General features: G+C 36.2%; 1 protein-coding gene across 1 annotated transcript; it reads left to right on the forward strand.

The window, feature by feature from the left end:
- The first annotated feature begins 12,610 nt into the window (after positions 1–12,610).
- On the forward strand, positions 12,611–15,886 carry LOC110689590 (peroxidase 44-like). Its single transcript, XM_021866352.1, has 2 exons — positions 12,611–13,515; positions 14,977–15,886. The coding sequence occupies exons 1-2, from the start codon at positions 13,294–13,296 to the stop codon at positions 15,730–15,732; spliced, it is 978 nt and encodes a 325-aa protein (XP_021722044.1). The 5' UTR covers positions 12,611–13,293; the 3' UTR covers positions 15,733–15,886.
- The last annotated feature ends 924 nt before the right edge of the window (positions 15,887–16,810 follow it).

Raw genomic sequence — 16,810 nt, forward strand, 5'->3', positions numbered from 1 at the left:
ACTGTGTTTTGGGAAGTAATGGAGAAGAGAAGCATCGAGGAAAATCCTATTGGAATTCTAGACAGAAGCTCAACCTGGATGGATTCAATCAGGGCATATCTGACAAACGGTACACTGCCGGATGATCCTCAACAGGCGGCATCACTGAAAAAACGAGCCTCCTGTTTTGAAATGATACAGGGGGAACTGCACAAGAGGGGGCACCTTCAACCCTTCTTAAAGTGTGTTACTCCTGAAAAGGGACGAGAGATACTAGATGATCTTCACTCTGGTTTCTGTGCTTCCCATATAGGTGGTAGGATGCTTGCTCAAAGGGCAAGGCGGCAGGGCTACTTTTGGCCTACTTTGGAAGCAGATGCAATGGAGATGGTGAAAAAATGTGACAAGTGCCAAAGGTTTGGCAAATTAATTCACCGTCCGGCTACTGACCTCACTACCATTCACAGCCCACTACCGTTTGCTAAGTGGGGCATGGACATTCTGGGTCCATATACGCCTGCTACAGGCGGCAGAAGGTATATACTTGTTGCCGTTGACTACTTCACTAAATGGGTAGAGGCGGAGGCTGTAAAGGGAATCAAGACGAAAGATGTAATTTCATTCATTTGGAAAAACGTCATCACTCGGTTCGGGGTTCCCATGTCTATGGTTTTTGATAATGGTCCCCAATTTGAGACGCCTGTTCTCAAAAGCTGGTTGGGAGACCAAGGAATTGGACATTACTTTGCATCTGTCGGCCGTCCACAAGCAAACGGCCAGGTAGAAGCCTTTAATAAAATCATCTCAGACGGTCTCAAGAAAAAAATTGAACGAGCAGGCGGCCTATGGGCAGATGAACTACCACATGTTCTTTGGGCCATTAGGACGACTGAAAAAGGGGCGACTGGAGAAACTCCATTCCTCCTAACTTATGGTGCAGAAGCTGTTCTTCCAATAGAACACTACGAGCCGACTCTTCGAGTAATGCTATATGACGAAGAGGCAAACTGGGAAGCTATGCGCCTGGCATTAGACTCACTTCCTGAAAAGAGGGGCAATGCTGTTTTGCGCCATGAAATCTACCGCCTGAGAATGACTAGATCATACAACAAGAAAGTGCACAGGCGTCCACTCAAAGTAGGGGACTTTGTACTTAGAAAAATGGAAGCAGTTGGTAGGGCTAACGAGTCTGGCAAACTAACTCCCAACTGGGAAGGACCCTACCGAATCTATGCGGAAGTCAGGGACGGTACCTACCGTCTGGAAACACCAGACGGACAACCGTTGCCTCGAACTTGGAATGTAGATAACCTTAAGAAATATTTCTTTTGAATGATGTAAAGTAAAGAGCTACTTAATAAAGTTGGCACTTACTATTCAATTTTGTATTACGAGGGGCATGCCGTCTGTACCTTTACAGTCGGCTACTCTCCATTGAGTTTTTTCACTCTATCTTCAGAGGGCATGCCGTCTGTACCTTTACAGTCGGCTACTCTCCATTGAGTTTTTTCACTCTATCTTCAGAGGGGCATGCCGTCTGTTCCTTTACAGTCGGCTACTCTCCATTGAGTTTTTTCACTCTATCATCAGAGGGGCATGCCGTCTGTACCTTTACAGTCGGCTACTCTCCATTGAGTATTTTACTCACAATACTTAGCTAAAAAGATTAGGGCCTGGCCGATCCTGTGCCTAACAGGCGGCTACCCTTCTTTGACTTAGCACCTACGTTCACCAAGAACTTACCAAGGCCACCGGCCGAATGATCAGACCAGGCGCCTAGTCAACTGATCTAACTTTTAAAAACTAATCCGACCTGTCCCAACATTATAGCAGGCGTCCGGCGGCATCCATTCGGATGAAATTCGTCGCAGAGAGCAGCTCCCTTTTGGGTGGAACATTGTTCTATAAACTAATTACACGGCACCTATACGACTGTCCCAAAGGGCAACCACGTAGCCGTTTTTGAGACAAGGATAACTCTATCACTAACCAAACCAGTGGTAGCAGTTGACATCTGAGTCAGATGACCGCCTGTATTACTTGGGATAAATGCAGGGGGTACCTATTGAGTTAATAGCCAACAAACATTGGCGAATAAAGGGGTCTAGCCGGCCTACGCCGCCTGGTACCTCTACTTCTCAAACAAAAGTGACGGCGACTGAGTAACTCCAAAGTTAACTCATAGTCACTCCTTCAAATTTGGTATGGAACCTAAAAAGTTTGAGTCGTCCGCCTGTTTTTATACAAACAAGGGCACTCGAACCCCTATTCCTACTGGATAACCTATTGAGTAAATAGCCAACAAACATTGGTAAATCAAGGGGTCTAGCCGGCCTACGCCGCCTGATACCTTTACTACTCAATCAAGATTGTGACGAAGACTAAGTAACTCCTATGTTAACTTAATAGTCACTCAAACTTAGTACTGAGCCTAAAAGGTACGAGTCGTCCACTTGTTTTTAATAAACAAAGGCTCTCAACCAATACTCTTGCTAGGTTAACAAATAACAAATTAGAGGCCAACATTGGCAATAAAGGGAAACAACCGGTACCCGCCGCTTGTTTTCCTACTTAAATTCCTTGGCTACTTGGTAATTCTATTTACTTGGTCAAATTGAATAAAGAGTTCGAATACCGATTGATTAAATGGCCGACTGATTATCTATCCTGGAAACAGACAACCAGTCGTCCAGGGGCATAGGCGGCATACTTACTATTTGTACCTGTCTTAACGTTCGGCCATACACAACAGTCTGTCTAGTGAGCAAATTTCAAATACTTAGACAAATTTGAACAAAAACAAAAAATTTGATTAAAATGAGCCGGCCATAAAAGACCAGCAGAATATTCAAAACCCCGGCCCCCTGGCCGGGTAATTACAAAGCAAACGGCACGCAGGCCGTGAAAAGAAAAAATATACTTAAAGCTTAAGAAGGGGGCAGTTCAGTATCAGCAGCAGCCGCCTGGTCAGCACTCTTCTTGCTGGACTCGGCCTTAGCTGCATCATCTTTTGATGCCTTACCCCCAAGTGGCACAAGCGCCACAACAGCCTCTTCCTCCTCCAACGCAACGTCCATCGCCTCTTCTTCAGCAGCCGCCAGGATCTGTTGATTATATATTTCCGAACACTGGCGGTACGTTCTTTCCCATGAGGCAAAGTCGGCACTGGGGAACAGTCGTTCCCAGGTCATGCGTTGGATTTGGGCGGAGTCTTCCACCATCTCCCGGACGAGCTCTTGTTTCTCTTGCTCGGCCTTGTCCGAGAGCTCTTGGGTAAGACTCTTCTCCTGGTTCACCAGGCGTTCTTTTACGTTAGCCAAAGATTTCTCCATGGCTTCGTAAGAGTGCATTTTCTGACGAAGGGGCTTCAGCTCGGCTTTAAGTTTGGTGACGGTCCCCTCCAGCTCGTCAACCTTCTTTTGGGCCGCCTCTAGCTGAGCCCGAACAGCGGCGGTCGCCTGCGCCTGATAATAAAGAAGATCAATGGTCAGTACTTCATTTTGGGCAATTTGAAACATTGCTTTATCACAGCTGGAGGCGGCCATAGCCTTTGCGGCCTTTACCTCTTTGTTTTTCCGATCAATCGGCTTGCGAAGGCTGTTGACTCGGAGCAGGGCCTAAGTACAAAGAAAAACAGGCGTCAGTTTCCAATCATAAGGGTTAACAGGCGTCCTGGAACTTCAAAAGGGTATACCTCAGCTAGGATCCCCGAAATTCCATCGAGGTCAAGGGTGCCGGCACCCTTGACCGCCTCCCTGTCAGAGGGAGGAACTACTTTAACCATTGACTTGGCTACCTCAACCAAGTCAAGTCCCTGGGGGCCGGCTGCATTAAGCAAAAGGAAAAACAAGTTAGACCTAATCAAGAAGGAAGCAAGAGTGAGTTTTTACAAGCAAGTGTCCATACATCTAGGCGGCCCCGCCTGGGTTTTTGAAGAAGTGGCCGGCTGCTTCTCAGCCGCCACTGTTTTCCTGGAAGACCCAGGAGAGCTTGCAACAGTCGTCCTCCGGGCCTTGGGGTCCGGCTGTTGCGAGGAAGAAGCCCTTGGAGTGCCAGACTGAAAACAAAAAGAGTTAGTATATGCATAATACAACTAAAAGGAGAAGAGTTTTCAAGGCTTACCAAGGGTGCCTCCTTGCTGGGGGAGTCGGCATACGACTGCTTCATTAGCGAGACCCGCAGCATGGCCGCCGCAGTTTTAGACGCTGTTATTTTACTCATGGCGTCGGCTGAAAGAATTAAACAGCAAAGTTAGTAAAAATCCCAAGTAAACAAGGCGTGAAAAAACAGAGTATTCGTCAGGCCGGCTACCTCTAGAGCACCGACTGCCGAGGCCACAGGCGGCCAAGAAGTACTCATCATAGAGCCACTTGAAGCTCGGGACGCAGTGTAGGGGTACTTGCTCTCGTACCCCTGAAGTAGAGTTCACCCTAGTCTCTACTTTGAAGAGTCCTTTGTCTAGGATCTCTCTTTTAGCCTTTGGGGGAACAGGCGGCATGCTGCGGCCGCCTGCAAGAAGAGGCGGATCCCTGTTCCACTTGTTAAATCGTTTGTTCAGCTCCGTGTCTGAACTCTCGATAATAAGGAAGGTGTTCCGCCAATCCTTCCATTTGTTTGCCTTACCTCTCGTCATGAGGTAACCCCTGTGGCTTGTTAGTTGATACCAGCCGGTACCTCCCGACTTAGGGGTCCGGCTGAGATAGTTCATGTGGGCGAAAGCCTCAAAACTTGGCTCCACCCCGTTCAGTTCGCACCCGGCCACATAGCCGAGTACGTTTACCCAAGAGTTGGGGGCTAACTGCCATAACCCCAGATCATACCCATCTAAAATCCGCTGAACAGCCGGATGTAATGGGAAGCGCAGACCAGCTTTGATGGCCGCCACATAGCAGCCAAAACAGCCGTCACCATAGCTGGTACCAGCCGGCCAGACGACAGTATCTTCTGGATCCGGCACAAACAGTAAATACTCCGGGCCCATTTTATGGTTAGCAATAAAGCTCGCCACGTTGTCTCGCATGGTTGCGATCCGGCCCCGGGGCACCCTGCAGTAGTAGGGGGTGTTTTCCTCTCTGTAAGAGGCGGACGGCTCTGCCCAATTATCCCCCTTCTCCACTGCATGGGAACTTCTCGCCTCTTGTAGGCGGTTATGTTTTTCTTCTGAGTCAGAAGAACTATGGTCAGAAGAGCTGGAATCGGACTCGTCCCCTGACGAGTCCGAAGAGGACGACTCCTCCCCTCTCCTAGAGGGGCCCGCCTCCTCTCCCTTAGAAGGAGCAGAAGGTAAATTGGACATGTCCACGGTTAGATGAGAAGGGAACACCTTGGTCCCTCTCTCAGAACTGTCAGCTTGACAGTCGCCTCGTTCCACATCTGGCGCCTGGTCAGATGTTTCGCTAAGGAGTACCCTTTGGGAGGAGCCGTCTGAGTTTGATATTCTAGCAGTCTTTTTTGTTCTGGCCATCACGTTCTGCATAGACACAGATTCAGTCGGACTTTGTATAAAGGGCAAAGATGGGTCCAGAAAAGGGCAGGCGGCACTCCTAGTCCTAGATTCAGCCGTCCCCGGTGACCGGCTGATCACTAACTTAGGGCGTGTCGTGTGCTTCCATGGTGCCATTTCAAAAAATAAAAAGAAAATTAAGAGTAAGAGAACTGAGTTACCTGAACGGATGACAGTTGATGAAGTCCTGGAAGTTCGGGTCAGTCGGCTTGTCAGAACAGGCGGTAGGCAGAAAAAGTCCGAAAATGTCAGAGCAAGTTCAGGGGTCCGAATGTTCTCGCAAAAATTCTCAAATGTGAAAATGACCGAAGTCAGCACTTCCTTTTATAGGCAAAATGAGAAGGCGAAGGGTCGCTTCCGAATTCAAATTTGGGCGGGAGAGTCTCCCGGCCGTCTGCAAGGTGACACCTGTAACGGGCCGTCGCCTGTCACCGTGCGACACCTGTCACAGGCGACACGTGACCAGTCGCGTGCCACCTGTGAGGGGCAAATGATTAGGGGATTTTTATCCACCAAGCGCCGTTTGACAAGTGGACCAACCAGGTTCCGCCACGCGTCCTCCACGGACCACTTAAGACACGCCACGTGTCCACCCATGCCAAATGGGACAACCGGCCATCAAGGCCCATTTCAGTCTAGAAGCCCGTTCGGCCCTAGGTTTACCTTAAACCTAGAGAGTTGCACGCTTCCCAAGGCTATAAATACTCGATTAATCCTCATTAATCAGGGGACCGAATAATTTACAGAACACACTAATAACCGGCTGATCTCGCTAGCAAAGCAGATTACCTACATTAAATACTCTCACCTAGAGAGACCTTATTACTTTAATTTCTGTATTAATTACTCCTTAATCAGGTACTAACTTGACCGTTGGAGGCGGAGCTCTCAGGAGTCTCCGTTATTTTGCAGGTACAGGCGTCCGGTTCCAGTCTCGGAATTGTAACTCTCCCGCAGGACATCAGAAAACCCCGAAACATAAGCTACACCCAATCCATTAAATAATCGGTATATCCATATATAAATATCCATTAAATGTTTATTCTATAACTTGGAAGTAACTTAATCAATATCTAGTTTTAGGCGCGGGCAATGCTCAAGGTCTATATATTCTTACTTATTAATATATATATATAGAAGTACAACATCAAATATTGCATGGTTTAATAATTGACAAATATAATTTAAACTTGAACTTTTTTATAACAAATAATATAAACTTTTGAATATTCTATGATAGTCATCCTTAAAATGACTACCATTATACTAATTTTCTATTGGATGATTTATATTAATTTTTTATGTCAAAATTAAATATAAATGTTTTTTCTTATGTTTAAATTTATTTTTTATTTTTTATATTTTCAAAATTAATTAACAATTTTTTTTAGTAATAATAAAAAATGAATTTTTTTAAATTATTTAGGAAATTTATAAAAAAAAATTCAAAATTATTTATAAATTAATAAATGAATATTAAAAATTAGATAAATATTTCAAATTAATTTTGACATTAAAAAATAAATCAAAATCAGCCAATAAAAAATTAGTAGAATGGTAATCATTTAAAAGATAACAACCTTACATTAGTTACATACATATCTAAGAGTAAAGAATATACTTAAAAATAACAACTCAGAACATCGTCCTAGCACGAACTAGTTTTATTTTGAAATTCCCTACCATGCATTGTTGAAAATTGCAAAACCAATGTCGAACCTCATTATTTGACTAATCATGTATAAATTCTTGTAATTTGCTGATATATAACAAATATGCCTTGCTATGTAATAAGTGTATGCTATACAAACATCCAATTTTTGCATAAATTGATTCATGATTTATTGATTTAAATAATTCGTATATATAATGACTCCTAGTCAAACTACAGAGTATCAATTTGGAAAAATGCACACATGTGAAGAGAAAATTGCACACATGTAAAAAAAAAAAAAAAAAAAAAAAAAAAAAAGAAAAAGTAAAGTATACAACGACTATTATAACAAAGCCAAATAAGACCAGTCCAGCAAATTATCGAGGCGGCCAGGATAATTTGCATTAACAGCCTAGCAACATGTAAAGTACAAAACACATCAGTTATGTGTTTTTACTTTTTGAAATTGCTTAACAATTGTTTTAAAGATTTGATTCCCTCAAATCCCCGAAATGGAAATCTAGCTTTCAACTAGCTTAAACAATTTACATGCAAATTTTATAGTTTGTGGCTTTGTGCATGTGTTTTAGGTGCTACTGTAGCTAGTTTGTTCAAGTGGCTAGTTGATTGTCTTATTTTTTGGACCCAATGGCGGACAAAGGCCCAGATCTTGGCCTGTTAATATTCGAGGGGCCGGGATTGTAATCACCAACTCTTGTTCAAAGCTAATTATTAAACGTATCTCATTTTATTTTATATAAGTAAAATAAGGTTTTAAGTTTAATTGACTAATAAATAAAAATAATTTACAAGGACTAGACACCAAATAATCCCGGTAAAAGGTTCTCCTATAATTGAAACTACAAGGTAAGAAACTTCATGAGAGATCGAGTTTGCTACCCCCAAGCCACTTAAGTTTATATATGCGCTAGAGTAGTTAGGAAGGAGGTAACGTTTGCTAATGAGAGTAATGACATTGACATATGCAGAATTGTACTAAATTACACCAATAAAAATATTAAAAACATAAAATAAAAATAATAACATTTAAGGACCCTTCTCTCTTTTTATCTTTTCATTTTCATAAAGAGAAGTGTTACATAAGTAAACATAAAAGCCTTTTTTTTTTTTTTTTTTTTTGAAAGATCACATAAGCCCTTAAACTAACTTTTTGAGCTAGACTAGATATGATTTATAACCAAGCTTTGCAATATGATATTTTTATTTGGTGTTATTTGGGCTTTTTTTTTTTTTTTTTTTTTTTTTGAAACTTGTTCTGTTCAGAGGGGGTAGGAGGATGGTATATATGCCCGATGAGAATCGAACCTCGCACCTCAAGGATATATATGATCAACTACTCTCATTACATGTTTTATTAATGACAAAAATTGTACATATAAGAACTTTATTTTTCCTATAATTTATCTCTCTTCCCCATGTCTTCCCTCTATGTTCTATAATATTCAGAAGTTCGATGACAACTACAGTTAGTTTGTCACGAAGCATAGCAAGAAAAGATGGGAATCTGAACTGAAAGTTAAATATGCATAATTTCTTAAAATGATGTGCATTATTCCTATGAAAAAATGCGCATATTTTCTTTGTTAATGATATGTTCATTTTTATTTTGTTAAATGTGCAAATCATTTGTACAAAAACAGCATTTATTTTGAATAAAATGTGCATATAGTTGAATATTTTCCAAATGAGCTAAGTAAGTTTATATGCGATTAAACTATAATTTAGTCAATTGATTAATTGATGATTTCCACTATAGTCCATCGTTGTAAAGTTATAGGATGGATTATTTTCAAGGTAAGACATATACATTTCAAATGGTGTGCCTAATATTTGACGCTACAAGATCAGGAATGCAATTTGACATGTGAGTTTATATGCAGAACCCACCTCAGTATCGAAGCCTATATAATTCATTGATACTTCTTGTTGTGTTTGTAAGACGTTCATGACCATAATTAAATTATCATCTCTAAAGTTGAAAGTTTGAACTCAAAACAAGCGTTAATGGAGGACAGAGAAAGGTCATCGCACTGGAGAGTAAAAACTTTGAAAAAATGAAAGTGAAAATTAATGTGCATAAATTTTATACTGGATGTGCATTAGTTTTGTGCTAAATGTGCATTTTGCGCAAGTGAAATGTGAATCATTAGATTTATTTGTACGATCAAGATTCCTTCTCATTCGTCTCTGATTCTTATTAACCCTATATACTCGTATATTGTAATTTCTTGTCATTTATGATATATTTTAACCAATTATAAGTAGTTTCTTTCAATTTAACATACATAGAAAAAATTATAAGAAAATTATTTGTCTAACTTTTCAATATTAATATTATTTTAGATTTTTTTTTTTGTGGGTAAACTTCCAATATTTCATATGTGTAATAAATTATAATTTTATATAAATATCTTATAATTTTTTTTTCAAATATCATATAAAAATGTTTAAAAAGTAATTGCTGCCTTGTTGTCTTCACCTTACATAAATAGTATTAATTTAAAATAAGGAAAATTGGCTTAAAATAATCCCAAATATATATTAGCGGTGGATGCAAAATAATACGGCCTCAGTTATTTGCTTTTAGCAATTCATTTGTTGTATATGTGCAAAATGGTACACCAGCCATCGGAGAAGGTATCTCAAACAATATTTCATCCATATTCATTATTATATTATTTTTATATTAATTTTTTATAAAAATCCATAATTCCTCCATTTTTATTTACAATAACACACTATTTTGACATGACACACACTTTAAGAGAGATATTAAAAATTAACAAATTTTACTACCGATAAGAAAAAGGTGTTATGTTTTTTTAAAGAAAATGTTAAGTTGCTATGATTTAAATTTATAGCATAATTTGTCCGCTTACATAGTCTGAATCACTTTTCCAAATAGCTTAGCATGTCAAAAAAAAGGGTGTGTTGTAAGTATAAAAACCGAAAAAAATATTATGTCAATTTTGGTTTTTAAAATATTTTTTGAAACTAATTATATCAATATAATAATGCATTTAAAGTGGCTGGCGTACCATTTTGCACATATAGTACAAAAGGCTTTACCGTTGATAGCAAATAGTTGATGTTGTATAATTTTGCACACACTGTTAACAGTTGGGATTATCTTAACCCAAATTTCTTAAAATAATTTCAGTTCCATAAAAATAATTTCAATCCAGAAAAAAAAAAAGTCCAATTAAATTTAATATTTAATCATTAAAAATCAGTAACTTTAAAGAGCAAATATATTAAAGAAAAAAAAATCAGTAAAAAGTTTTAATATGTAAAATTAATTTCAATTTAGTAAAAATAATTTCAGCTTGTAAATTTTTTTCAATTTAGAAAAATAAGATGAACAGATCATGGTCTTAAATTAAGAATGTATTTAATTGATCACAAAAATCACAATCTAATACAGTAGAATTGTTATAATGTACCTCGTAGCGTTGTACAATTGTCCTATACTCCTATCCGTCAAAGTCATACTTTGTAGTACATGCATGTTTATATACTAGTACTCCGTATTATATTTAATTATTTATAAGCTACATAACTATCAATAAATTAAAAGGCAGCGCTTTGTATTATGTGTTGAAGACCAGAATTTGAAGCTGTAATTTTTGTCCAATATTCTGATCTTCATTAATTTCAAATTTGGTATTGTTATGCCTATTCTACAATGAAGCAAGAACAAATAAGTCCGAACCAAGCAGTAGTTTAAAGATTTATAGTGTACAGGACAACTTCTAAGAACTTGCATGCATGAAAAATTAATATCAAGTTGCTAATAATATGATCGACCTTTACGAATGATACAAATACAAATCATAATATAAGAATGTATAATTTTCTCAATTGCACTTAATAATGCTGGAGATTCTGAAACTCATCAGTAGCTGGCCAAAATAATAATAATAATAATAAAATTATTGCTGAGGTGTGATTTCGTAAGAAAAAAAAAACAAATAATAAATAATAAATAAATAAATATAATAAAATAAAATAAAAATCAATGGTTTAATAAGAAAGCCATCCGTAACCCAAATAAGGAAGAGAGTTATGGTTTAGTGGTTTACAAACAAGACCCAAGGAACATTTATACTAAAACCAATTGGTTATAATAGGAGTAACTCCTCTACCTTATAAAATGGAATCATATTTTTTCATTCTCTAATGTCAGTACTTACAAGTGAGATTACAATGAGTTTCAATAGCAACCATGCACGTGAAAATATCTACCTAACATTAAAAAAAATTTGAGATATATAAGGATGAAATTTCAATTAGTATACTGCTTTTTATTTTTTGACATGAATTCTTTTACTGTTTTTGGATTTTATTTTTGAGAAAGTGCTATTATAGTGTTATAAAATTACAAACCATCTTTTTTCAAAGAAAAATAAATAAATAAATTACAAAACTATTTCTCTATTTTATTTTATTTTTTTTTACTTGCAACACACCTTTTTGGCATGCAATTTTAAGAGATGATTAGTGAAGGTAACCGAACAATATTATCATAATAATTTTAACACGAGGATTAGAGTACGGTCAGATATCATGTGTAACATTTAATTTAAATAATATGTCCGTTTACATTATATTATCTCGACCTCAAACCAGGTGCCAAAACGTTGTGTTGCAAGTAAATAAAAACAATAGAAGTTATTACTCACCAACACTTTCCAAAACCTTAATCCTTCAATTTTAATTTGTGCACTTTTTTTTGGGGGGGGGGGAGGCAAACCTTCAAATAACCTCCACCAATCCACCACCACCACCAACAACAACAACAACAAAAAAAAAAAAAAAAAAAAAAAACTATTTTTTCTTTTCTAAACATTCATACTATATATGTGTCATATATCCTGTTCATTACCACGGATACACTCTACTAACATTAAAAATTTGAGGTTATAGGTATACATGATCAAGATTTAGTAAATTAATGTTCTTATTTTTTCTTTCTTTTAAACTAGGATAGAAATAAATAAAATGTGTGAAGGCTTTCGTTTCGGGGAAGTAAAACCAATAAATAAGAAACATAAAAAGTAATTATTTATCATAAAAAAAAAAATTAAATATAATTATTTCAAGTTAGTGTTTTTTTTTTTAAAAATTTTAAGTGTAAATAAAATACTTTCTCGCTTATTAAATTATTTACCCACATATTATATTTCCAACTTCACACTTTTGCACACTAAGATATTTAATTAAGGAAAATTTAATTCTAATAATCTGACCTTTCGATTATACATGAATAATCCTACCTTTGGGGGGTATCTTATTCTATTAGGCCAAAGTGACCTACAACTGGTTCATTAGGTAATATTTTTTGGGATTTGTTAAACGATGTCCTTATTTTACCAGGTAACGCCCGCATTTAAACATAAATGGACAAATATACCTGGTAAAATAAGGACGTCGTTGAGAATTAAATATATTGATATAAGAATATAAGATGTATGAGAGGTTATTTTACTATAAAAAAAATGTAATGTAAGTGTACGTAGAGACAATGGGAAAAATTGATGAATGCTAAAGAGTATGTAATTGCCCAATGGGTGGGTTCATTTCTACAAAAATGCACAAAGACACCTCAAATAAGAGACCCTTTAATTAAATAATAGGTCTCTTTGTTTCAAGAGACTCAACGTTACAAATAATAGGTTCTTTAAATTTAAAAGAGACCTTCCCTTAGAGATAACAGAAAAATAATAAAATAAAAAAGAAATATTTTCATATAAGAAAGTGTTGCACTTCAAATTTATTTATTTTTAAAAAGTGATTCACTTATTAAGATACAAATGGAGTTACAAAACATTACAAATTTTAGATTAAAATAATGTAGATCGGAAAGATTCTTTACTACCAAACACATTTAAAATAACATATTGGTGTATGTCTATCAATCATCAATTGTACTACCGTCAAAAAAAAAAAAAACAATCATCAATTGTACTACCCAGTACCCACCCTGTCTATTGACTTTCATTTAGTGTCCCATCTTATCTAGCTGCCTCAAAACATATATATAACCCACCTCTACGTTTTCAATTTTGTACACTCAAAACAAAAAGCATTGCATCATATAATAATTAACTAGTACAATTGTAGTAGCACCATCAAAATGGCAAGATTTCATAAGCATTTGAATATCACTTTAGGCATTATTTCCTGGTTCTTATGCTTTGCTATATCTTTGAGTTCAGCTCTTCAAGTTGGTTTCTATACTAAATCTTGTCCTAATGCTGAAAATATTGTTCGACAAGTAGTTCAGCAGCAATACAAGGCTGATCGAACAGTCCCTGCTGCCTTGTTACGTATGCATTTTCATGATTGTTTTGTTAGGGTAAGATTTATTTTTAAGGGTGTTGTTTTATTTTCGTTTTTGTATTATACACTTTATTTCCTACTTTTATTTCTATTGCATTTTACTAATGTATGAAAGTTAAAAATAATGGAGGGAGTACCCAAGTACACATATAAACAAGATTGAATGAGGAAAGTGTTAATATGATAATATGAGAAAGATATGATGTCACACTATTTATACATAACTAGCTAGTTTTTGGCCCGGACAATGCCCCAGGTCATTATATGTATATTATAATTGAGATTTTATAAGAAAAATTATGTAATAAAATACAAATATAGATTAAATTAGTTACATTTGTTGTAAATAGAGGCGTATTCTAGTACAATATATAGTATAAAAATATTTAATTAAGATAAAAAAGATAATGCCACAAACAATAATGGAACGATATCGGTGTGTCGTGATGCAAATCACTAACTTGAAAACGAATTTTCGGCGCAACTAAGGTGCTCAATTGTATTCGTCGGCACCGTGACACGTTCCCTAAGATTAACACACCCACTTCCACACAAAGACACTTTTGGGTGGAAGATTGAGTCAAGTAACTTATGCCCAATAGAGAATGTGTTTAGACTATTGTGCTTGATGTATTTTTCAAGTGTAAAAATCAAAAGAAAAAAAAAAGGCTTCTTCTATTTATAGAGAAACATGAAAGAACATAGAAGAAGAATCCCAAGCATCAAGGGAAATGAATAATCACCTTAAACATCCTCTTAAATGGAGGGTTATGAGAGTTACTTATCAAGTGAATAATGGTGGTGATTAATCACCTTAAACATCCTCTTAAATTGGGGGTTATAAGAATTACTCAAGAAATAAAGTGAGGGAATCCAAAGATCAAATCGTTGGAGTCCAACGGGCTGACACGCGTCCGATCAGGCGGCTAGACCTGATGCCTTGAATTTTCTTACTTTATTCCAACAATATTTACTTCTATACTCGTACTATTTAAATATATTTTTTCAATTATTATTAAACATCAAAATTTATTATCCAATATCTAGTATTTAAAATTATTAATTTGCTTCGTTCGACTTCAAGTTTATGAATATTATTAACTCTTTTTAACAAAACATTGTAGATATGAGATGTGTTATTGGAATAGTGGTTAAAGTTAAAATATAATAAGTATGAGGTCATAGGTTTGAACATTAATGCTAACATAATGTCTTCCCATTGAGTTTTAATTTATATATATAGATATTCATATTATTTTCTTTACTAAACGTGTAACTTTTTATAACTCATACATTTTTACCATGTATATTGTGTGTGTTATGTTATTGACTTATTGCACTAATATGTTTGTATTTCACAATAATTCTTCAAGTTTATATTGGTGTATCATCACTTGATGAATCATAATAAATACTTGTTCATACGAATAATTAAAGATAAATGATTTATTAATTTATTATATAACTGTATATGTAGGGTTGCGATGCATCAATATTAATTGACTCAACAAGCGATAACCAAGCAGAGAAAGATGCAGGAGCAAATGGATCAGTTAGAGGGTATGAACTTATTGACAAAATCAAGGCCGCTCTAGAACGAGCATGTCCTCAAAAGGTTTCTTGTGCTGATATCATCACACTTGCTACTCGAGATGCAGTTTACATAGCTGGAGGACCTAACTACAATGTACCAACAGGTAGGCGTGACGGGCTCATTTCAAGGGCTAGTGAAGTAAATCTTCCTGGTCCAAGATTCACCGTTTTGCAAGCCCAACAATCATTTAGTGCTCGCGGGCTAAGCCTTAATGACATGGTGGTTTTATTGGGTGCTGGTCATACCATAGGAGTAGCCCATTGCAATTTCTTTAAGGATAGGTTATCCAACTTTCAAGGTACAGGTACACCTGATCGTACCATGGACAAGGCATTGGTTAAAAAGTTTAGCGGGCTTTGTGGATCTAATCCAAACGTAAATCCCAGTACTTTCCTTGATCAAAACACATCTTTTGTTTTTGATAACGAGTACTACAACCAAATTAGAAAAAATCGAGGGATATTGCAAATTGACCAAGAGCTAGCTCTCGACTCTTTAAGTGCTAAATTGGTCTCAAACCTAGCCGCCAATAACAATAATTTTAGACAAAGCTTTGTAAAAGCCATTGTAAAAATGGGAAACATCCAACAAGGAAATGCTGGCGAAATTAGGGAAAATTGTAGGAGAATAAATTATTAAACAAATGTAAGGTCATCTTAATAAAAACGTGAGAGGCCCATCTTTATTCACCACGCACCCTTAAATGTACTGTGGTAAATTCATATAATTTGTTCCAATTGATGACTTGTGATCAACTTATTACTCTATTTGTTTCCTTGAAACTGTCTCAATTGAAATATTTGTACTCGTAAGATTTTTAAAAAAACCAATATAGTCTGATAAATATTGTTTGAATTCTCTTAATGTAACTTTTAAAAAGATCAGCGTTTTCAGGCTAAAAAAGAGTTTTTTTTCATTTATTTTTTTATTTTTTTTATTTTTTATTGTTACGAATATACTTGTAGCTTGTTCTGAACGAATGACCTAAGTGCAACTTTGCAAAATTTAGTATCCTAAGTGCAACTTTACTCAAAGTTGAGTGACCTCAACTTACCTTAACACAAAGAAAATGCTCCTGTTCGAAAAATTTCTCTCAAATGAAGCAATAAAAATGATACTTGTATATTCTTTCGTCATCCATCATGCTCTGTTCAGTTCACCTTAAAAAAATAATATTCGGTAAAAATAATTTCAATTCAGTAAAAAATAAGTTCAGTTCAGCAAAAATAAGTTCCGTTCAGTAAAATTAATTTCAGTTCAGTAAAAATAATTTCAGTTCAGCAAAAATCAGTAACTATAAAGAAAAAATATAATAGAGAATCAGTAAAAATAATTTCAATTTAGCAAAATTAATTTCAGTTCAGTAAAAATAATTTCAGTTCAGTAAAATTAATTTCAGTTCAGCAAAAATAAGATGAAGTGAACGGAGACTATGTCACCTAAACTCTTATTTATGGAGCATATGTGAAGTACAATTGATAACCAATAATCATGTCCGTTCACAAAGCAAAGTATTCAAAAACCGTTTATAACAGTCGAACTTGAACTCCGCTAGTTGGGCATGCCAAGCACCATGGAAAAACCTTCAAATTGTCAATACCTTTTGTTCAATCGGGCACAAAACATCTAAGTAGAAACTAAGATAATAGCGAAGTCATGACTTGTGCTCGCCCAACATGGCCACTTTGCTCGTTTTGACCGTGTAATGCCAAATCAA

This window comes from Chenopodium quinoa, unplaced genomic scaffold (genome assembly GCF_001683475.1).
Source record: "Chenopodium quinoa cultivar QQ74 unplaced genomic scaffold, ASM168347v1, whole genome shotgun sequence".
NCBI lineage: Eukaryota > Viridiplantae > Streptophyta > Magnoliopsida > Caryophyllales > Amaranthaceae > Chenopodium > Chenopodium quinoa.

What these genes read in the sequence shown, in the direction of transcription:
- LOC110689590 (XM_021866352.1), top strand. Translation starts at nt 13,294, where the DNA reads ATGGCAAGATTTCATAAGCATTTGAATATCACTTTAGGCATTATTTCC. An exon ending in TTCATGATTGTTTTGTTAGG is followed by an intron (nt 13,516 to 14,976) that starts GTAAGATTTATT and finishes CTGTATATGTAG; the next exon opens with GGTTGCGATGCATCAATATT.